The sequence below is a fragment of the Podarcis tiliguerta genome, assembly GCF_965153285.1.
Source record: "Podarcis tiliguerta genome assembly, chromosome: 2".
NCBI classification, from domain to species: Eukaryota; Metazoa; Chordata; class Lepidosauria; order Squamata; family Lacertidae; genus Podarcis; species Podarcis tiliguerta.
Window position 1 is genome coordinate 75,421,338 of NC_139535.1, and position 24,030 is coordinate 75,445,367.

Sequence of the window (24,030 nt, forward strand, 5' to 3'; positions counted from 1 at the left end):
CCATGCCAGCATATTGGCACCAGCTACAAAGAGAACCTGAATTTAAAAAGAAAAGGGGGGAAGTGAGAAAATGTTTTTATAACCTGCCCAATGTGCACTGATTTAAAATATGTTGTAGGGTTTGTGGAAGGTTCTTTTCAAGATTGCTGGTGTTGCAAGAACTTCATAATAAGCCATCACTGCTTAAACTTCTTTTAGCCAATTTCCCCTCTACACAGTTTCCAGAAAGAAACCAACCCCAGAATCTGATTTATGTCATTGTTTACTTTAGAACATGTTGAACAGGGTGAAGCTACAGATCATTCTAGCACCTTTTTTTCAGGTATTGCATCTTTCACTGTAGAATAGAAACTGTCTGGCCTACATGTTAGTCCCCACCAGTGGAACATGCCATATATGGACACTAGCTTTTATATGATCAGATCACTTTCACAGCTGTAACTAGTGTCTTAACTGAGCTCCTTGGCACTGGGCATTTAGGATCAGTTTCAGAAATCAATATTAGGGCCTTGGAACAAGTGTGCCTTCAACATGCTTCATTAGCTGGGGCTATTTCTTTCTACTTTCATAAACAGGTTGGCCAAGGAAAAGGGTATCTTCAAATATTTGATTTGTGCTTTTCCATAGCCATCTAGGGTTAGAGGAGTGTGTCTTGAACCCAGCACCTCTGTATCACAGATACAATTATATAGTTCTTCTTTACTTAATACCAGGAAGAACTATGTTCATTCATATAGCTCTGCTATATTCACAGCAGTTCGATCTGATGGTTTTCTACTTTAAGCATACAGAGTGATGTAAAATGAGAATGAATTGTGATTGTTCAGTATGTGCACTATCTGTTCAGCAGCTGCCTTGTATAATGTGCACAATAGAAAGAATCCATCTTTGGATTTTGCTGATTCATGTTTGCTCAGAAGCAATGTGGAATATCTGAGATTCTTTGGGGATTCATTTCAGATTTCCTCAGCCTTATAACTTGAAGTGGAAATGTCAAAGTTTGCATTAATGTTTTCCTGGGCACTCAACATAATGTCAGGTAGAAGTCAGTAAATATATTTTAGTGGAGATTACATAAAGTATATTGCCATTTATCGCTAACTTTGAAAGAGAAGGAAATTAACTAAAGAAAACATTTCAATCAAACCTGAGCTGTTTTATCAGAAAAAAACATCCTAGGGATATGGGGTAGTTGGTAGAAATTTTAAAGCTAGGATTTTTAAAACATGCAAATATTTTATTACAAACATTTTCAAAAGACACTGCCTGTGTTGATATTTTCCCAATTTATATATAAGGCTTTTTTTAAAAAAGGGGGCTCTTATTCCTTCATTTAAAAATAAATAAATTTGCATTTGTAGACCAGATTCTTTTTCCTTAGCACTCTGCTTATTCCTTTATGTTTTGTAAGAATTTTAGTTAGGATAACAATTGTGATTCCATCTGACATTTGCAGGACAGAATTTCATATTCATTTATTTTTCTCCACTAGACAGTTTTGTTCTGTACTGTAACTGGAATGCTAAGCATCTTAAAATGGAACTTTACAGCCTATATCTTTTAGGAAAATATCCATTGTCAATTTAAAGTAATGTAATTCAGCTGACAAATGACTCCATTTACCATTCCCCATGAGAGTTTGTTTATGGTAAGTATTAAAAAGCTTTAGTGATAGTTTTAAATTTTCAGCCACTGCATTTTCTGCAGTTAAAATTAGAGCAGAATGATGCACTGTTCAACCAAGGTCAGAAGCAGGCTACTAATCTGATCATTTTCACATAACTGGTTTTCCTACTATATACAGAGGAGACAGTTGCATGGAACAGGGCTATCATTCTTTCTTTTTTTCCTAGCATGGCTCATGTGCCCTACATCATGACCAGAAATTCAGCAGGTTTGACTTTTCCTACTATACAGGTGCAGTCATAAGAAACCATCATATTTCTCTCTGTCATATCACACTTACATTGTTTGTTTGTAGGCTCTCCATACTGATTCTTGTCAAATGGCATCAAGGCAGCACTAAAATACAATAAAAACAACAAGAAGAAACTGGAAACAAAAGCAGCAGATAAAATAGAGCTGAACTCCTTTGGGAAGAAGGGCAGGATATAATTTTAATAAATAAATAAGGAGCCCAAATGAAAATGGTATAAAAGGACCTTCAGTGCCATTGAAGTTCATTTAAGGGACAAAGGAAGAGGATATGTTTTTTACTTGTGCATAAAAGACAGTAAAAAAAGCACCAAGTGAACACGTCTAGGGGAGAAAGAGTTCTGTAATTTGAGCATCGCCACTGAAAAAAGTCTTCTCTGTGGTAGCAACCCAGTTTACCCACAAGAGTAGACAAACCTCAAGAAGAATCTCTGAAACAAATAGATGGGCAGGTCCATGTGGGAAGGCAGTCCTTCGGATAACCCTCTACCAATATCTTTTATGGGTTTAAAGACCAAAACCTGCACTTTGAATTGACCCTGGAAATAGTGAAGCAGTGAAAATGTTTTACATTAGAGTGATTTGTTCACAATAGTGTGGTCCACTTAATAGTCTGGCTGCTGCATTCTGCACTGGCTGAAATTGAAAGCCAGCAGCCCTTCCAGGGAAAGGCTGGTGGCTCTAACATTTATATAAATCACCCACAATGTAAAGTATCAGAGCAGTGTACCAAAAAAAAAAAGAAGAAGTATAAAATGTATAGTGAGAATAATACAATGCATTAATAAAATAATGATGGGCACACATTATCTCTGAAGAAGTGAATTGTGCCAAATATACTGATTCCTAGTAATAGCAGAAGAGAGATTCATCAAAAAGCAAAACAAAGATAAGTGCATTTTAAATAGCAACTAAATCTAATTCTCACGTTTAGCAAACAAGATTGGTAGTGCCTCCTTTCAAAAATGCAGACAGAGACCACACAGTGAAGATCAATGGTAATAATGTCTATCCAAAGCTCCATTTTTGGTTTCAGATTGTCATGATCTACATGGCATCGCCAACAACAAAAATTCCCCACAATGCACGATGCCAGCTTTGTGGCTCATATGTATGGTTTCTAATACAGCAGTAGTTTTCATCCATTGTCTATGGTACTCCAGTGCTATACTTTTAACACTTTCATTTGATATAACTGTATCTATATTCGGACCATCGGCTGTGGGGAGGACTGCAGGGCCTGCTCCCTTCCAGGGCCTTTCCAACTGGCTCAGGGGGGATGGCCCAGGCCCTTATTTGGAACAAACTTTTGGGGAAGTGTGGGAAGTGTTCTGCCATTGCTTCCCTGTTCCAGGTGGTTAATGTGCTTTAAAATGTCCTCAAGCAGCCGGTGGCAATTTAATTTTTCCCCCCTTTGTTGGGGGTGGGTGGGTGGGATGGATATTTGGTTGGGGATTAATTTTAGTATAATTATTCTGTTCCTTTTTTGTTGTTGTTGTTTTATTGGTTCTGTATAGTTTGTGTTTTGTTTTTAAGGGGCGGGATCAGGGCTGCCTGGGAGTGGGGCCCCAGCCAACACGATGGCTGGGACAAGTTCCACGGGGGGGAAGCACTGGGACATCCAATCTTGGTGATCATGGGCAGGAGGCGGAGTTACGCTAAGACCAGACCATGTCATTACCGAGGAGGCAGGTTTAGTCGTTGTTTGAAGACTATCCCTGCCTCCGGGTCTGGCCTTGACCGGATGGATACTGGAATCAACAGGGGAAACCCACATGACCTGAAGGTGTTGCTGTGTAATGCCAGGTCAGTGATGAATAAAACCACTGCCATCCACGACCTGATTGTGGATGGAGGATTTGACATGGCATGTGTGACAGAGACCTGGTTGGAGGACGCAGATGGGCCTGTCCTTGCCGCTGCTTGCCCACCAGGTTTCTCTTACGCACAGCAACCCAGGTCATGTGGGCAGGGAGGGGGGGTTGCAGTGATTTTTAGGAAGTCACTAGCTTGCACCAGGTGTCCTACTGGGAAGATCCAATTTTCTGAGTGCATGTTCTGGAAGTTGGGCAATAGGGGCAGTACAGGATTCCTTTTGGTGTACCGACCTCCCCACTGCACCAAGGATTCCCTGTCCGAGCTGCTTCAGGTCGTGGCGGATTTTATCCTGGAGACACCTAGTTTGGTTCTCCTAGGGGATTTTAACATCCATGCCGACACGACCTTACAAGGGGCTGCTCGGGACTTCGTGGAAAGCATGGCCTCCATGGGGCTGTCCCTGAATAAGTTTGGCCCAACTCATAGTCATGGACATGCCTTAGACCTGGTGTTCACCTCTAGTGACGTGGGTGATCTGACACTAAGTAAAAGTGAAACAAAAGAAGTGCCATGGTCAGATCACTTCCTGGTGCAACTGGACTTCTCTGCGACCCTTCCCCTCTCCAGGGAGGTGGGACCAATTCGGATGGTCCGCCCTCACCACTTAATGGATCCAAATGGTTTCCAGAGAGTGGTAGGGGATGCTTTATCCCATGTTGATGGCCTTTCAGCTGATTCCCTGGTGGCCCGCTGGAATGCGGAGTTAACCAGGGCTATCGACTGTCTGGCTCCGAAGCGCCCTCTCTGACTGCATGGAGCCCGGACAGCCCCGTGGTTTTCTTCGGAGCTGAGGGTGATGAAACAATCGCTGAGACGGCTAGAGCGTCGGAGGCAGAAAACTCACTCTGAATCTGACCGGACACAGGTTAGAGCTCATCGTCGAGACTACCAAGTGGCGATAGCGACGGCGAAGAAGACTTTCTTCACCGCCTCTGTTGCATCTGCAGAAAATAGTAGCAGGAGACTCTTTCAGGTGGTTCGCAAATTAACGGAACCACCTTTACCACCGGGGCCTTGTAAAGACCCCAAGATCTCCTGCAACGATTTTGCAAAGTTTTTTGCAGATAAAATCATTCATATTCGGAAGGAGCTAGACACCACCATGGGAGCAGGGCTGGGGCGGGAGAGTGCTAGAGCTCTGTCTGGTCAAGTTGCATGGAATCAATTTCAATCCGTTACCCCCGAGGATGTGGACAGGCTGCTTGGACGCGTGAAACCAACCACCTGTCTCCTTGATCCTTGCCCATCCTGGCTAATAAAAGCAAGCCGGGAAGGGCTGGGCGATGGGCTCTGGGGGGTGGTGAATGCTTCCCTCTGTGAGGGAACATTCCCAGATCCGCTGAAAGAGGCGGTCATTAAACCGCTTCTTAAAAAACCATCTTTAGACCTGGCCAGTACGGCCAACTATCGCCCAGTCTCAAATCTTCCATTCTTGGGCAAGGTGATTGAACAACTCCAGGCACGCCTGGAGGATGTGGACCATTTGGATCCCTTCCAATCGGGATTCAGGCCTCATCATGGGACTGAAACTACCTTGGTTCCGCTGGTTGATGATCTCCAGCGAGCTAGGGACAAAGGTGAGAGTTGTTTCCTAGTTCTGCTGGATTTCTCAGCGGCCTTTGATACAATCGACCATAACATCCTTCTGGACCATCTAGAGGGGCTGGGAGCTGGGGGCACTGTTATACAGTGGTTTCACTCCTTCCTCCTGGGCCGTGTTCAGAAAGTGGTGGGGGGGTGAGTGTTCAGACCCCTGGGCCCTCACTTGTGGGGTGCCTCAGGGTTCCGTCCTCTCCCCCATGCTTTTTAACATCTATATGAAGCCGCTGGGAGAGATCATCAGGGGGTTTGGACTGGGTGTCCATCAATATGCAGATGATACCCAGCTCTACCTCTCTTTCAAATCAGAACCAGTGAAGGCGGTGAAGGTCCTGTGTGAGTGCCTGGAGGCAGTTGGAGGATGGATGGCGGCTAATGGATTGAAGTTGAATCCTGACAAGACAGAAGTACTGTTTTTTGGGGAGGCGGGCTGGTGTGGAGGACTCCCTGGTTCTGAATAGGGTAACTGTGCCCCTGAAGGACCAGGTGCGCAGCCTGGGAGTCATTTTGGACTCACAGCTGTCCATGGAGGCGCAGGTCAATTCTGTATTCAGGGCAGCTGTCTACCAACTCCACCTGGTACGCAGGCTGAGACCCTACCTGCCCGCGGACTGTCTCGCCAGAGTGGTGCATGCTCTAGTTATCTCCCGCTTGGACTACTGCAATGCGCTGTACGTGGGGCTACCTTTGAAGGTGACTCGGAAACTACAACTAATCCAGAATGCGGCAGCTAGACTGGGGGCAGCCGCCGAGACCACATAACACCGGTCTTGAAAGACCTACATTGGCTCCCAGTACGTTTCCGAGCACAATTCAAAGTGCTGGTGCTGACCTTTAAAGCCCTAAACGGCCTCAGTCCAGTATATCTGAAGGAGCGTCTCCACCCCCATCGTTCTGCCCGGACGCTGAGGTCCAGCTCCGAGGGCCTTCTGGCGGTTCCCTCACTGCGAGAGGCCAAGTTACAGGGAACCAGGCAGAGGGCCTTCTCGGTAGTGGTGCCCGCCCTGTGGAACGCCCTCCCATCAGATGTCAAAGCAATAAATAACTACAGTGGTGCCCCGCAAGACGAATGCCTCGCAAGACGGAAAACCCGCTAGACGAAAGGGTTTCCCGTTTTGGAGGTGCTTCGCAACACGAATTTCCTATGGGCTTGCTTTGCAAGACGAAAATGTCTTGCGAGTTGCTGAGATTTTTTTTTGCTCCCCACCCCCTTTTTCTAAGGCACTAAGCTGCTAATAGCCTTTTAGCAGCTAATCCGCTAATCCCTTAAGCCTTTAATAGCCGCTAAACTGCTAATAGCGCTAATCCGCTAATCCGCTAATGGGGTTGCTTCGCAAGACGAAAAAACCGCTAGACGAAGAGACTCACGGAACGGATTCTTTTCGTCTTGCGAGGCACCACTGTACCTGACATTCAGAAGACATCTTAAGGCAGCCCTGTTCAGGGAAGTTTTTAATCTGTGATATTTTAGTGTATTTTTGGTTTCTATGGAAGCCGCCCAGAGTGGCTGGGGGAACCCAGCCAGATGAGCGGGGTACAAATTACAAATTATTATTATTATTTATTATTTATTATTATTATTTTCTTAACATAGGGCTGGGGACCCTGCAACCTGCAGGATGGATCAGACCTACCCCCCCCCCAAAAAAAAAAACCCCACCATTTGAAGTAACCTGTCAAGAACTGTCTCTGGCCGTTCACTTTCAGAGCAGGTGAAAAGGGAGAGGTGCTGGATGTGCATGCATGCGGGCTGTATGTGTGTGTAAGGTGGGGGGGATACGGTCTGTATGTATGGTGAATGCAGTGAGCATGTGCAAGAAGAAGAAGTTGTGTTCAGTGGCTACTTTGGCTATGTTCACTGCTGGCATGCGAATATCAGAGGACTGAACAAACTTGAATGTGACTCTCTGGCCAAAAAGTTAGTAGCTTCTTGGTTAAGGCAATTGTTAAGTTGCATTTTATGCAGTAAGCAACAAATAAATGCAATCAATAATAAAATAAAATGCAAAAACAAATACTTTAATAAAAGACCAGTTGGCAGCCTGTGAAGGTTATTTGCTTGCTGCTACTCCACTGGGAGCTCAAAATGTTTTATGGGTGTGCAGAATGATAACCCGTTCCTAGATGTCTCATCTCATTTCATCTCATATGAAACATAGAGCGGGTACTGAAAATTCACTGGAACAAATTTGGGGATTCCTCCTTGGATGAAAGACCTGGGAAAGTGTTTTCATTTGAGATATGCAAATTAGATGAAACATACACTCAGGTACAAGAAATAACAAATCAGTTAAACTATCAACAAAGCAAATTGTATGCATTTCAAGCTGCACTCTTCAGGAATACTTAAATAGATGTATAAATAAGTGCAGTGCTTGCTCCGCTGATTCTGTTAATGAATGCTACTTTTAATGTATTGATTTGGAGTTTATATTATATTTCTCTTTCCTTTATAAGTAGCTTGATTATTTATTTGAATTGGAGAAAGGGGTGGAAGTATTAAAATGATAACTGCACATTATATTAAGCACATGATTTAACTGGACATTCTGTTTGTTTAACAAAAGCAGCTGTGATCTGGTTTAGGACTGTAGTACACAGGAAGATGAGATTTAACCCCTTTCATCCCTGCAGCATTATCCTGCAAAAATATAACCACATAACAGATTAGAATGGGTATCCCTCCAGATCATATTATTCTGTACAGATATTGTGTAATACATTATTTAAGGTATGCTTAAACAGACATGCATGCTGAGCGTTCTTGCATATAATTTTTTGGAATGCATTAGCTTTTTGAGACATACATTGCCCTCTAGATCTCCATGCAAGTAACTGAGAAATCCTTTTTATTTGCTTGATTTCTTTTAGCTCTACTGGAAATGTTGAACCTTGGGCAGCATGTTGCCACCCAACTAATAAAGGGAAAGCAATTTCATTTCCTGGCTAGCTATCTGGTTTCTAAAGAGACAGCAGAGTGATTTTTTCCCCCCAGCTTCCAGTTTCAGCTAAATATCTTCATTTTTCTGCTTTCCATTCAAAGCTGGGAACATTTTTAATTATATCCGGCACTAATCACTGTCAACAGAGTATCTCCAAGTGAATAAAGCAGGTGCATGTCTTTTCAGAAGAAGAAAAAGTTATTATAAACCACTTCTGGATTAAAAACTTCCTTTTGAATACATTTACATTTTTCCCCTTTAGTCTTAATCATTATTTCTGTATTGATCTGTACTATGCAAACAAATTTAAGTCCTAGCCACTTACGCCTATTTCAATCCTGAATGTAAAAATGCTGGAAATAGTTTCTTGCAAATATTATATAGGAATGTCATTCTTGCCATTACCAAATAGCTGTTCCCTATGGGTCAAATTGGGGCGCGGGTGGCGCTGTGGGTAAAACCTCAGTGCCTAGGACTTGTTGATCGCAAGGTCGGCGGTTTGAATCCCCGCGGCGGGGTGAGCTCCCATCGTTCAGTCCCAGCTCCTGCCCACCTAGCAGTTCAAAAGCACCCCTAAGTGCAAGTAGATAAATAGGTACCGCTTTATAGCGGGAAGGTAAACGGCGTTTCCGTGTGCGGCGCTGGTGCTGGCTCGCCAGATGCCGCTTTGTCACGTTGGCCACGTGACCTGGAAGTGTCTCCGGACAGCGCTGGCTCCCGGCCTCTTGAGCGAGATGAGCGCGCAACCCTAGAGTCGGACACGACTGGCCCGTACGGGCAGGGGTACCTTTACCTTTACCTTTATGGGTCAAATTACATGTGACATTTAATCATGTGAAAGCTGTCCCTGAGGTTTATGGTTCTTTGCTGAAGTCTATGTCAGACATTCAAATGGGAAGAAGGAGTGCTTATCTCTCTCGCTTTTTCTTCTCAAAATTTCCCCCACTCCTTTTTTTGCCTGGGGTGGGGAGCAATACCATATGAAAAACTGACTAAGCATCATATATAATTTAAGGGGTTTTCTTTCTGTTTTTTTAACCGAGTAACTGATCACTGCATCAATTGAAGAGTATAGACTGGTGATTGGGGGTGGCTGCCGAGACCATATAACACCGGTCTTGAAAGACCTACATTGGTTCCCAGTACGTTTCCGAGCACAATTCAAAGTGTTGGTCATGACCTTTAAAGCCCTAAACAGCCTCGGCCCAGTATACCTGAAGGAGCGTCTCCACCCCCATCGTTCTGCCCGGACGCTGAGGTCCAGCGCAGAGGGCCTTCTCAGTAGTGGCGCCCGCCCTATGGAACGCCCTCCCATCAGATGTCAAAGAGATAAACAACTACCTGACATTCAGACGACATCTGAAGGCAGCCCTGTTCAGGGAAATTTTTAATGTGTGACATCTTAGTGTATTTTTTGTCTCTGTGGAAGCCGCCCACAGTGGCTGGGGAAACCCAGCCAGATGGGCGGGGTACAAATAATAAATTATTATTATTATTATTATTATTATTATTATTATTAAGCATTATAGTTATTTAATGCAAGTTAGCTCAGACTAAGAATCCTAGCAACCTCTAGTCAGGAAAATAATTGCTGGGTATAGGAGACAACAGAGGGAAACTAATGTTTATGTTTGTAAGGGAGACAAGAGTATGTTCATTGCATGTTGACGTCATGTTGTTCCAGACCATGTTTATTGCTTGTCTGGTGCACTTTATTGAAAGATACTAACAAGGATGGGGAACCTTTTTCAGCCTGAAGGCCACATTGCCTACTGGGTATTGTTCTGGGGGCTACATGAGAATACACCAACAAACCTGACCTTGAGCATTCCATTCAGCTTTCAGTTCTCAACTTGGGTTCCAGAGAGCAGAGTCTCTGCTTCTTTCTGAATACTGTATCTGTTTTAAGAAATTCCTGTTGTGGATACCAGTCCACAACAAAGGAAGGGTGAAATATGTGTGTGAATAAACCAATAACAATAATAAATAACTCCACCCTCATTCTATCATAGTCCTGGTTACCCAGTTCTGTTCTTCCATGAAAATGTCGATGAATCACAAATTTGTTTTGACACATCAGTTTAATACAATACCTCCCTGAAAACTGGAATAGGCTCGCTGGATGTGATAACTGCTGATGTCAGCTACTTTCCATACATTTTGTTTGTGTGTGTGTGTGTGTGTGTGTGTTGGAGGGGGGTCATTTTATAGGCAGATAGAACAACATCCTTTAAAAAGGCAAATCTAATGCAACTATTTTGAAGTGTGTTTATATTTCAATGAAGTTTTTTTAAGCATATATTGTGAATTCCAGAAGAATGGTTTCAAACAAGGCAGATTCCACTTATTGTACAGCATTTTAATAGTTTTACTGGAACTTAGCCCAAAGTAAAAACTTGAGGACTGTTTCTAATTGGTTGGCAGAAAGTTGCTAAGACAAGCTTTGGCTTTATGAATCCAAACACAAAGTTGGTGCTGATCCAATTCCTATTTTAAATTCCCCCTCTTTCTCTCTCTCACACGCACATACACACATTGCTATTTCTTATTTAATTTCTTATCAAAATAATCCTTGAAAAAGTGCTAGATGTGTTTGCAATCCTAGATCATTTACAGATGTTCGGATCTTATTACATTTTCCCTTTGACAATTGTACAGCTCTGTTTCATTCTTCTCAGTTCCTAGAAAGCTTTAAGTTTCGTGGTACTTTATTCTGCCCTAGCTCAATTTTTCTGCCAAGCTGTTTACATTTTGATTTGAGATGATCGGGTAGTTCACTGTGTAAATATGAAAGTCACCATCACCCTTTGCCTGAAATTGCCTTTCAGTAATGCTCTACTGCCACCTAGAAGTCAAATGTTAGACTGCACCTTAATTGCATACTATGCAACTTCATTTCCCAAGACAGTGTACTTGACAAAATCACCTATGTCAACAATAGTTTTCACTGACTGTATCTGTCTGAAGACAATGCATGCACTAGCATTGACAGTATTCTGATTTATGCTAGATATTGACTTCATCAGTTTGGTAGCTAATTCAACAAATTATTTGCCTTATTCGGGTAGTTGCACAACTGAAGAGGAAGAGCAATGTAGTGCAAATAAATCCTTGACATAATGCACTGTTTTGAGAGAATGGTCTGAAAACCACCTGGTTGACAACTGACCTCCCATTTTCACAAAACCCTGTCACCATAGGCAATAGCCCTCTTCTCCCTTCAAGGCACAGTCAGTGTGCACTGTTGGCCCAACTGTGATGCACTGTTCAGTGTCTGTGGCTTTCTTCCCTTCATCTCTCGCCAAGCCACTGTCTCCAACTCTCAGACGATTGTTGACTCCCCTATAGCAGCAGCAAGCCAGGCTCTCTAGGAAGAAACATTCACATAAGCACTTATCATCTTGAAAGGGAATCCTTTCTTGGAATCCAGAGTTGTCTTTTTGAGGGTACAGCAATTGTATTTAACAAAATGCAATTTTTCAAGTGCTCCTTGGAGCATTAGTAGGATGGTCTTTAATTATACATTATCAGCTTTAAAACTCTGGGGCACAATCCAGCCAGAGTCCCATTTATATGTCCCATTGGTTTATATCACATAGGCTTGATCATACATTTAGCTTTCCCATTGAATGCAATGGAGATTACATGCTTAACTTGGACTGGATCATGCCCTTATCGTCCACTCTTTTTCAATAAAGTTTAAGTAAATGCTGTTTCACATCAAATGGCAGACCACCACAATGCTTCATCACAAATTGTTTTTGAATCTCACTTTCTCAGTTTAAAAGAAACCGTTTTCCATGTGGCAGGCAGGTGCTACTGCCTGGTAATATTAAAGCTATGGACAGAGGCCATGATTGCAGCTATGATACATTCACACTAATAGTTTCCTGCATGTTTGTAATGGTCAGTGTCTCTCTGGTGGATAGGCATCATCCATCACTTGTGGTGGTTGAATGTTTTGTTACCTCTACAATATCAAAAATCATTTATAGAATGATTTGGCAATAGTGGCAATAGCAGTAAAAGCTATGCACTTCAGAATAGCTACTGCTGACCCTTGAGTCAGAAATAGCTGATCATTTCTTTTTTAAATGCAGTATATTTCTTTATTTGATGAAGTGTGTACTTCAGAATAGTGGTAAACAGTAAAATGAGGAGCAATCCGTTGTTTAATCCACACTGAAGGATGATGAGAAGTAAAATGCTTTGCTGAGAGTGTTTGCCTTCAAATGCATGTTATGTATTACCACATTTTCAGCAATAATAATAATAATAATAATAATAATAATAATAATTTGCACCCCACCCATCTGACTGGGTTACCCCAACAGCTTAATTTGTGTAAATGGTAACGGTAAAGGACCTCTGAACAGTCCAGTCAAAGGTGACTTTGGGGTGTGGCACTGATCTCTGCTTTCAGGCCGAGGGACCTGGCCTTTGTCTACAGACAGCTTTCTGGGTCATGTGGCCAGCATGGCTAAATCACTTCTGGTGCAATGGAGCACCGTGTCAAAAGCCAAAGCACATGGAAAGGCTGTTTACCTTCCAGGTGCAGTGGTACCTATTTATCTACTTGCACTGGTATGCTTTGGAACTGCTAGGTTGGGATGAGGTGGGACAGAGCAACAGGAGCTTAGCCTGTTGTGCATATTCGAACTGCCAACCTTGCGATCAGGAAGCCCAAGAGGCTGTGGTCTAGACCACAGCGCCACCCGTGTCCCCATTTGTGTAGTTTTTATAGTCAGTGCATCCAGGTCAGTTTGGACTTCTAGACCGGGTCCTAGATTTCTGATTGTTACAAGTGTTGGGTGAAAACATTTTTATTATTGGTTATGATGTCCTCATCCATTAAATTGCTAGACAGACATTACAAAGATTTTTTTATTTTTTTTTTAAGACTGGCTATGACGACAGACTTAAAGTCTAATTAAAGACAGGACACACTGGAGGCAAATGAAGCAAGGGAAAGGGACTTTTCATCTTGTCAGAATTCTGTTACTAAAATTTAGAAATATGAGCCCAATCAGGGCTAAAAAGATTTTTGAAATGGAAAACTATTTAAAAATTAGAATAATGTTGAAATATTCTTCCATTTTATTCAAGTAAAATTCAAACTTTCTTATGTGCTCTACCAAGACATATGGGCCTCTATATAATCCTGTTAATCAGAGCATTTAAAACTTAATCTCAAAAGGCCATATGCTGCAGAGGACCCAGTGATTTATGTCTGTGCACTCTGGCCAGAAATAAAAACCAGCAGTGCTAAATACTGTAGTGTTATCTTCTGACAAATGACTGTGGTTTTGACTTCTTCAGATAAGAGGGCTGAGTTGGGAGAAGGGAGACTGTTGCTGTATACATCGATTCTACCTCAAAAGTTCAAAGGTCATTAATTATGCTGCCTCAGCTCAAAGAAGCAGCTCCTCCCATCACAAGAATTTGAGTGGCTGTGTTTATACCACCACATGGAAGTCCCAGTTCACACACCTGACAATACCAGCCGGTTCATATGCTCATGCAATAGTTGTGCGTGTGAAGCCCAACATGTTTTGAGAGTCAGCGGGTATTCTCCTGACCTGGCCTATGTAATAGCCCCAGTGAGAAGAATCAAATGTTATTTTTCACCCTATCACATCAGAACTATCAGCACATCCCGCTGAGGTTTCAGCTGGAGTCCATTTCTCTCTGGCAAGCTTTACAGTAAGCTTTCATAAGTGCTGCTATTACCATCACCACATGGCTTAGATCAGGCATAGGCAAACTCAGCCCTCCAGGTGTTTTGGGACTACAACTCCCATCATCCCTAGCTAACAGGACCAGTGGTCAGGGATGATGGGAGTTGTAGTCCCAAAACATCTGGAGGGCCGAGTTTGCCTATGCATGGCTTAGACTATTCTCGCAAATCCAGTCAGCTCCAGTGCTGCTGACTCTTACTCCAGACCACGTAGCTAGTTCCTGGCTACTCTACACACGTAATCAGGAATCAGTACCATTAAGATAATTGTGTGTTCATAGGATAATTGTGTTCATATGTTAGCTTAGGTTTCTAATCCTGGCTACAGAATAGAACATGAAAAATATGGTCACCATGATTCTCAATAACAAAGGGTGTAAGTCGGGTGCAGTTCCTTGATAAGAACTTCTCACAGTTTTAAAACAAGATATTAGTAGTGGGGTAGGGATTGGATTGGCCCATTGTAATGGTTTAGCCCTCCCCATGTCATTTTCCTGATACTGTATTTTCGCTCTATAAGACGCACTTTTCCCGTCCAAAAAAGTAAGGGGAAATATGTGTGTGCGTCTTATGGAGCGAATGCAGGCTCCATGGCTTCCGGGATAGCCGCCCAAAGCCATGGGAGATTGTTAGAGGATCACTGTGCCTCGGTTTGCATATTGTTTTGGAAAGTGCAAATTTGATAGATTCAGCTTTAAATGTGTACTGAATCATATTTCTTCTCCGATGATAGTAGAAGCCTGAATATTATAGTTAAACACCTTCCTAATTTCCGCTTTTTTTCTCTCCCCACCCCCACCCCTCACTCTTTCAGTGTGGAAACAGTAAATGATGGGCAGTTTCACAGTGTGGAGTTGGTAATGTTGAACCAAACACTGAATTTGGTTGTGGATAAAGGAGCTCCCAAGAGTCTTGGCAAAATGCAGAAACAGCCTATAGTTGACGAAGATACTCCACTCTACATTGGAGGTAAGTTCAGTTTTTGACTGTTACTGAGAATCAAACCAGATATAACAATGGAAGAGCCACAATTGCATATATATTTTTATAAATGATAGATGCAACTGTAGGGCTGAAGTGCTGGGGGAAATAATTTTTCCAGTTCAAATTACCTTGCCAGAACAGGTATTTTTTCCCATAAGGAAAAGTATAGTTCCAGGGGGACAATTCAGATTTGGAAAATGGCAGAGGCAAAAGGGTTAAAACTCCTTTTTTGTGCCACAGTCCCTATCCTAATCAATCTTTCACCCCAACTGGCAGCTTCATTTACCTTTTTTAAAAACAACAACAAATAAATGCAAAAATCTGTTCCTGGGGGTATTTGTCTAATCTCTCTTGGGAGGGAGCTCCACAAGCTGAGCTGAGCACTGTTTTGAACCTGGGCCACAGTGTCCAAACCTATTAGTTTAACCATTCTAATTTGTTTTGTTTGTACATAAGGTATTTATGTATATTTGAAAATCCAGTATGACTTATACTTTGGAATAAGATACCAAACAATCATGCTTAAGAAATGATGGAACAGGAGGGGTGTAAAGCGGAATATAATGTACATTGCGAACCGCTACTATTCACTTACCTAATTCCCCAGTGTGACCATCCCATTTCATTGACACATATTTCTCAGAATACCTTGAAGATGCTGAAGTATTCCCTAAAGTGTTTTGCTATGTTCCTTGCAGGCATCCCTACATCCACGGGGCTGTCTTCGCTGCGGCAGGGCACCGAGAGGACAACCAGCGGTTTCCATGGGTGCATTCATGATGTCCGCATTAATAATGAACTGCAAGATTTCAAAGATCTACCACATCAGTCAGTAGGGGTCCTTCCTGGTTGCAAGTCCTGTAACATTTGCAAACATGGCATCTGTCGCTCTATTGAGAAGACAAGTGTTGTCTGCGAGTGTCATCCAGGCTGGACTGGATCACTCTGTGACCAAGAAGTTAAAGATCCCTGCCACAACAGCAAGTAAGGGTGCTTCCAGACTGTTGCTATTTTCAGGTGGGATTCAATCACATACAAGCAAATCAAGTTTGCTTAATTAAAGTTGATTTAGCAACTATTTCACAACAAACCTCCTAAAATAGGGTTTTTTGCAATAAGGAAAGGAACGGGGAGATGCACTAAGAAAACATTTTCCTCTCATGTAAAAATCAGAATGAATGCTGAATCTGACATTGTCTGGTCTCTAGACAATGCATACAAACTAGGGAAAATGATTGATAAATAGGTTGCCTGGAAGTAACCTAAGTTTCCCTCTGTGTTGAATGGAAAACAGGGCAGGGGGAATGGGATATTTATGCACCAGTCAACAAACATGCTGAGAAAATGTGTGGGAGCCTGCGCCTGTCTCCCCCTCCCACCCCACAATGGTATGTTTTATGGAGAGCGAGTTAAATTTCAGATTATTTCTCATCTGTATATTTAGAACTGTGGATTTAAAATATGAGTCACAAAAACAACTACCGTTCTTTCTGGTTTGTAAATCTCCATAGAATCTCCTTGTGCTTGCTGTGGACTAAGTGCTACTCATACATGCATGTTTTTCACCAGCTCACAATGCCAGCTCACATTTCCCCCATTTAATCTGGATTAATCCTTTCCATGAAAAATCCAATAAATTTAAAAAAAAAAGAATGCCAACGACTCATTTGTGATATCAAGCCTCATCTGTAAGCCACAGTATCTACACTTTGGGGGTGTTGACATTTATTGTACAGCATTTATCTGAGGCTTTTATGCACCACTTTTCATCATCTGATCCCAAAGCAGTTTCTATATCGCAGAATAAAACATCAAAATTTACAATTAAACCGTTCATAAAAATCAACCTACAATTTCATTCCATTTCTGGAAGCTCTTTGTTCAGCTTGTGGTAGACACAAATTAGCTTTCTCTCTTTTTCTTCTTTCCTCCAAGATGCCTCCATGGTAAATGCATAGCCACCACCTCTGCTTACACATGTAAGTGTGTAGAAGGTTACATGGGCATGTATTGCGACAGGAAGAACGATTCCTCCAACTCCTGTAGAGGTCTGAAATGTATCCATGGGCAGTGTAAGATCTCAGCACATGGGGAGCCCTCTTGTGAATGTGATCCAAATTACAGTGGAGAGCGCTGTGATAGAGGTTGGTATAATTGCAACTTGTGTGCTGTGTGCTTTGCCCTTACCTGTTTTGTTCATTAACGGATGAGTATAAGTGAAAAGAGTTCTGCAGATTTTTCCAGAGTCGATTACCATGTTAATACTGTATTTCACATAGTGAGATGGCGAACTTTAAAAAAAGATGAAACACATCTTGGGTGGTTCGACTGATAGCAACTTGCTTTCTAGGGTCCACTTAGCACCAACACTAGGATCCGTTTCTTTCACACATTTAAATGTATGAACATATGATCAAATGGCAGGCGCATGAAGAATCTGTGGGAGTGTTCTCGTCTCTCCCAGCCACCCTATGCCACTCAGTGCATGCAGTTATCTCCAAGCTATCACTCTCTTGAAAGCTCTGGAGGGCCAGAGGTTATCTGCTCCTGGTCGACACTGACTGCCAGCACCTCTCCATGGTTTCAGATAGGGGCCTTTCCCAGGCCTACCTGGAGAAGGGATGCTAGGAATTAAATCTGGGAACTTTTGCATGGAAAGTATGTGGACTACCATTGATCTATGACTCCTCCCTAAACATGTGTCCAATCACTGTGAAGAAAACATATTATAAACTCATGACTAGGATGGGCGGTCTGCAAAGTTCATCAGCAAATTCTTTTTCTCAGTTTGTTGCAATTTGGTAAAGATTTTAATGAAGAAAATAATTTACTGTAGCCAGGAAATAAACAGGAAGAACCTCCAGCATGCAACTAGTAGTAGCTTTCTACCTAAAAGATAGCAACATAGCTCTCCTACATGCCTTCTGTCCCAAAGAACTAGTTGGATAAGTCCCAGTAATGCCAATAAGTACACATGGTTCAGTGCATGATTAATCCAAATAAAATAGTCATCTGGTCTCTTAAAATATAGGAGCTAAAGTTAAGAAAGTCCTGCACAGAAAAAGGGAAGAGGCACTGATACAAAACCCACCCACTGATGGGATATGAGATGGGGTATGATTCTGGTTCTTCCGTGCTAGCAGCTTCTATGCTGGGCCGCAAATGGGTGGTATGTTCAGAAGACCTCCCACCCCCCCAAGTACCGTTGCTTACCTGTATGAGATACTTGGTTCTTATGTCCCACGTCACAGCAATGGACCTAAGATTTCTGTTGGGGACTTTTATCTAGACCCACAGTTCACTGGCGGATAATGTACACATGGACACGAGTATTTAGGTTTATGGGTTCAAATAGGCCACAACTTGATCCAGCAAAGGACGAGAGAGGAGCGCTCCCTGGCCACACTGCGGTTTAAATTACCTGCGGCTACGCCTCCCACTAGTGCTGATTGGTCAGCAGGGCCACCCCTGGGTGGGGCCATGCCCAGTGACGCAGCCCAGATGGCAGCAAGTGGGGCGTCAGTCTCCACCCCCCGCCGGATCACTGCAGGGGCCCCGATGGCTGCAACGCTACCCACCAGAAAAGGCTAATGGACTTGCTGCATATTGGGCTGTGATTTGATGCAGAATCCCATCTTCTACTGTGACAATGTGTGGAATTCAAAGTAGTGTTGTGGAAACTGCTGTCATAGATATATAGAACCAGCATATCTTCAAAATATTCTGGTATTAAGTGCACTTTGTAGCAATCTGATCTCGGCATAAGCCAAGGATAGGGTTGTGGTTTGGATTCATGTTCTGGATGTCCAAACAAATGATAAGATTTCTGAAAGCATGTGTTTGTTTGTTCTAGCAGAGAATCAGTGCCAAGGAGAGATTATCCGCGAATTCATTCGGAAGCAACAAGGTTCGATTGCATGCGTCTCCCTGGTCAAAGTGCCTCGTGTGGAATGTCATGGCAGTTGTGGGAATGATCAGTGCTGCATTGCCCTCAGAAGCAAAAGGCGGAAATATGGCTTCCAGTGTGTGGATGGCTCCTCCTTCACAGAAGAGCTAGAGAGGCATGTGGAATGTGGCTGTGCAAAGTGTTTATAAACAGCTGATCCACCTCTTTGCCCCTTTGTATCGACTCAGATGTGCTATCAAAAACAGGACCTATTTACTTTTAAGTGAAGAAGAGAATATTAAGTATATTGTAAAATAAGCAAAAAATAGAAGTTATTTTTATTATGAAAAGTGACTATTTTCATCTTTTATTATATAAAGTATCTGACCGTTTTGGGTATATGTATCATATAGTGAGTTATTTTTACTATGGATTTTTTTTTTACAGTTGTAAAAAAGAAAATTGGGGAAAAATTATTCCGAACCTAAACACAGGGAATAATAACAGAGTATAGTTGATAAGCTTTGCACGATGGCCAGACGTGAAGGTAATAACGAGATTGCCGCAGAAATCACAAAACAAGTCTTTGAAAGGTTCTGGATAGATACACATCTAGGAGCTATAGCTCTCAGGCCCCCTTCCTATCCAGGCATGCTCAGTTAATAGCCCTTTCGGTCGACCATGGAAATGTTGGTTGTGTTTATCACTATTGTGGATCTGCTTGACTCCATTGCCATAAAAAAGAAAAAAAAGAAGCAGCACACCACAATGTTGCCATGGCTTGAGCCTTACGCACAGATATTATGCACATATTAATGCAATGGTGATTGTAACATGGTGTTTTGTCTTCTGTGTATGATTAATTCCCACACTGTTGTTTTTGTAATTTGTAGCATGGCCACTCTTGCAAAAGCAAAATGAAATGAAGGTTGTTTTTTTTTAAAAAGTAACAGATGAAAAGTAAGCACTGTGTAACACCTCATCAACAGTAGACGAGATAATCCTGGTACCTGGCGCAGCCTTCCCTGGCCATCCAGCACATGGAACAGCAATACCTTGACTCCCATTCTGCATGCGCAGACTATTGCGCATTCTTACGCAAGGGAAGGGCCATAAGGAAATCTCCTGTGGAGGTGACTCCCTCTACCTCCAGATGACTTTATGTTTTAGTTTGCAATGCAACGGATGCACTGAAAGATGCCTTACCAGACTATGACAATCCTTTTTTTTTCCATCCCCACATCCTTACTATAGGAGTATTTCACTTACTCCAAGGGTTCTGCCACAGTGCCAATTAAGTAAACACAAATCTATTGTTCATGGCAGTTGGTTTCTGTACATGCTGAATATAAAACTACAAAGTAATGCAGATGACAAATCCTAGCCTGAAACATCCTCATGGCAGCTGATTCATACAGCAGTGTGTGGAATGTCTCAACATATAGATTGCATCCATACCACTGCCAGACATTTTAATGGGCTAGCAGTGGCCCACATGGTAAGTCACTCTGCATGTTACAGCTGCCATGTGGAGCAGTCACTGCAAGGAGGCTCTTTTACACAGTTTTCGCAAGGCAGTCATAACACAGAGACCAGTCTTTGTAAAGGGAAATGTTAACAGAACAAGACAAAGTCCTATTTGTTGACCACCTTAAATGCCTTTGACATTTTGTATACCCACGTCTGGCTTATTTTCTCAAGTCCTTCCCCCCCTTCCTTGCTTGGATGTGTAGTAAGAACAGCCTGTAATTTCAAGGAATCATTGATGAGACAAAGTGGAATATTCAAAAGTGCCTGAGAGAGCTAGTACTCCATGTTCAAGTTTGATCCTGAAATCCTAGCAAGATCCCCTGAACTTGGGATCAAGTCTCTTCACAGCAAAGGATAGCCATATTTATCGGGAACAATGTTTGTCTTTAAAAACAACCATGGGAGTGAATCCCACTAATGACCAGTGCAGCCTCTCCAAACAGAACAGATTTGTATCATGCTACAAGCATTTTACTCCTTTTTCAGATTTCAGGAGTCTGAAAATGCTTAAGAGTCTTTATTATAATTACAGTCTTCTGAAAGCCACAATAGTTTGTTCAGATTTCCTTATGGATTCTCAGGATAATTTCAGACAGGAGGGAAATGACTGATACAATAGTTGCCTTTCAGAATAAATAGTAGTGCATGGAGCCTGCAATCAGTGAAACGTAAAACAATCACTAGTTACTTTGCCAAGAACTGATTGAAATAATACAGTTCAGGAGCTGGTGGGGGAGAAAAGGCCGCTATAGAGAGTGGGGGTTGTAATTTTGAGCACAATATGTGATGCTAGAAGCAGCTGGAATTTATAATGTAGAAATGTACCACAATCTGCAGAGACCAAAAGTTTGCAAAAGCAAATGCAACAACACTCTCTTGTGTGAACAAGACTTTGGCACAAGTATCCTTTTCTTAATGATTTATTCTTTTTCATGGCATCTGTTACCCCAGAAGCTATTGCCTCTGTTGCTGAGAATGAAAATCCAGCCAGAATAGCCCATTCATAGAGTTGTAATGCTACCAAAGGCTATACACTGCCAAGAAGAAAGTGGGGAAATAATTGTATTAAGATATAACAAAGTAAAGAAAGGAGGTACGATTTTCATAAGTGTCTTCTTTAAGTACACAAGGTAAAAAAGCCATCAATGTTTTGTGAAATAATTTCAAGAATGTTTCCAAAATTGACAGGCTGAGGAAGAACTAGCCACAGTAGAGTGAGGCTGGCAGAGTTCCATCAGTACATATTTGGACTACAGTACATATTTGGACTATGTGGTGATTTAGAAGAAAGGACACTTTATTTGTTTTCTACCAGTGGGCAGTTTATACTGTGCTGTGTTTCAGCTGATATGATATGGAATCTTTTGTTTTGTTTCTAAGTGCCAAAAGGTCTATGAAGTTAGTTTTTAAAGTGTTAATTAGATCTCTTTAAACTGCCTAAATGACGGTACGTTTTGGCTATTGTAAATGGAACACAGTAGCTTACTTTTAAAAAAATTAATATAAAGAAAGATGCTAACCCTATAAAAATTGTACATTGGCAATGTGGGTTGCTATGAATTTTGTGTATTTTACTAGATTGTCCTATTGTGATGTATTAAATTTAAGTAAATTGTTGGGTTATGGACAAATGTACCTTGTTCTGTGTTGCTATGCAAGTTATTTTTCTATTCACTAGGTGCACATTTTCACCAGTACTATACTTGCTTTAATTGAGTGAGCGCCTCTGGTAGCTGCCCATCTAGCTACACAGTTCACGGAATTCATTGTAGCACGTCCAATAGAGGACAAAGCATATGTGGGTGAATGTATGGAAGAAGGTGTTGCTTAATATATACAGGTCCCAAGCCATTTAGAGCAGGGGTAGGCAACCTAAGGCACATGGGCCACAAGCGGCCCACAGGGGTTGTTTAACCGGCCCCCGAACCGGGCCGCCTGCTCAGCGAGTCACCGCCTGCTGCGCTAAACCGGCACAGTGCAGTGTGGGGACTCGCTTCTGCGGCACTGAAAATCGTGTCTGCACAGACGCAGACACTGGAAATCATGGGCACATGCGCAGTCTGACCCATTAAGGGATCTCTGCTGGAGTGAACCAGCCCAGGCGAGGTAAACCTTGCTGACCCCTGATTTAGAGCTTTAAGGGTAACACAAGCATCTTGGGTTGAACCTGGGAAAAACCTGGCAGCCAGTGCAAATTTAACAATGCAAGCATGATAGGATCACTTAAATCAATATGAAGAAAATAAATAGGTAGAAATAAGACTCCAGCTACAAAACGGAGTGCACAAAGATGACCTGAAGCCCCTTGCATCATGCTTGAAAGAAAGCATATAAAACTGAGTTAGCCTTGGACATCTGCCCCAACCCAAACAAAGCCTCTCCTTACCAAAGTAATCAAAATGAGTGTTTCAAGTGTACTTCTGACTTACTAGCTTACTTAAAAACAACAAGAAGCTGAAACTTCCTTATATACAAAGGGTGCCTACCAGTCATGGCTATTGTATTTCCTGTATGCATTCTCCCTCTATCTGTTGTTAAATAAATAGACAAGAGAGACAGATGCATACTAAATAGTCTCTTTATAAAGGTAAAGGTACCCCTGCCCGTACGGGCCAGTCTTGCCAGACTCTAGGGTTGTGCGCTCATCTCACTCTAGAGGCCGGGAGCCAGCGCTGTCTGCAGACACTTCCGGGTCACGTGGCCAGCGTGACAAGCTGCATCTGGCGAGCCAGCGCAGCACACGGAACGCCGTTTACCTTCCCACTGGTAAGCGGTCCCTATTTATCTACTTGCACCAGGAGGTGCTTTCGAACTGCTAGGTTGGCAGGCACTGGGACCGAACGACGGGAGCACACCCCGCCGCGGGGATTCGTACCACTGACCATGCGATTGGCAAGTCCTAGGCGCTGAGGTTTTACCCACAACGCCACCCGCGTCCCTTAGTCTCTTTATACATTAAAACAAAAAGGCGTTCACCTAATGCTTCTCTTCCTTCCACCTCTAAATATCACATTAAAATGTTAGGGACTAATACTGATTCTATGAAGGTTGTAAACCATTGGTATGGCCTCAAACTGGAGTGAATGGTGCTATATGGTGATGGCTGAAGACCAATAATGTTTTCCTCCAAATTGACCAGAAAAGCAGGCATATGACATTCAGTTACAGAGTCCAGACTCAGGGACCTACCGTATGTCACAGTGCATGAGACAGGCTGAGTGACAATGTACAGTATCTAGCTTTGCTAACCCAGAAGTACAGAAAGCAAGCTTATAAACATATTTTTTTCTTTCTTTTTTTTGGAATGGGAATGACACACTGGAGCTGGTTAGTTTTTTAGGTTGGAACTACTTTTATTGAATTACTTCTAGCTCATGCTAGCCTTAGGTCTTCTTTTTGACAGCCCAGTGGAGTTTCTGACATACATACAACACTATGTCATATGAGACATCCAACAGTCCAGGGTGACTATAGGTCTTTTTCAGGGTTGAAGGAATAATGTAGCAGGAGCCACATTGATTTGTTAATACCTGCTATGT

General features: G+C 42.4%; 1 protein-coding gene across 2 annotated transcripts in view; it reads left to right on the forward strand.

Moving 5' to 3' along the window:
- Positions 1–22,122, forward strand: part of SLIT3 (slit guidance ligand 3) — a 390,824-nt gene extending 368,702 nt beyond the window's left edge. Inside the window, exons 33-36 of one of the 2 annotated variants that reach the window (XM_083430686.1) lie at positions 14,906–15,060; positions 15,774–16,059; positions 17,011–17,219; positions 18,929–22,122. In XM_083430686.1, the coding sequence (XP_083286812.1) occupies positions 14,906–15,060; positions 15,774–16,059; positions 17,011–17,219; positions 18,929–19,170 (892 nt within the window). In that variant the 3' untranslated portion in view covers positions 19,171–22,122. The remainder of the gene's footprint in view (positions 1–14,905; positions 15,061–15,773; positions 16,060–17,010; positions 17,220–18,928) is intronic. The other variant, XM_083430687.1, reaches the window with a different exon arrangement.
- The last annotated feature ends 1,908 nt before the right edge of the window (positions 22,123–24,030 follow it).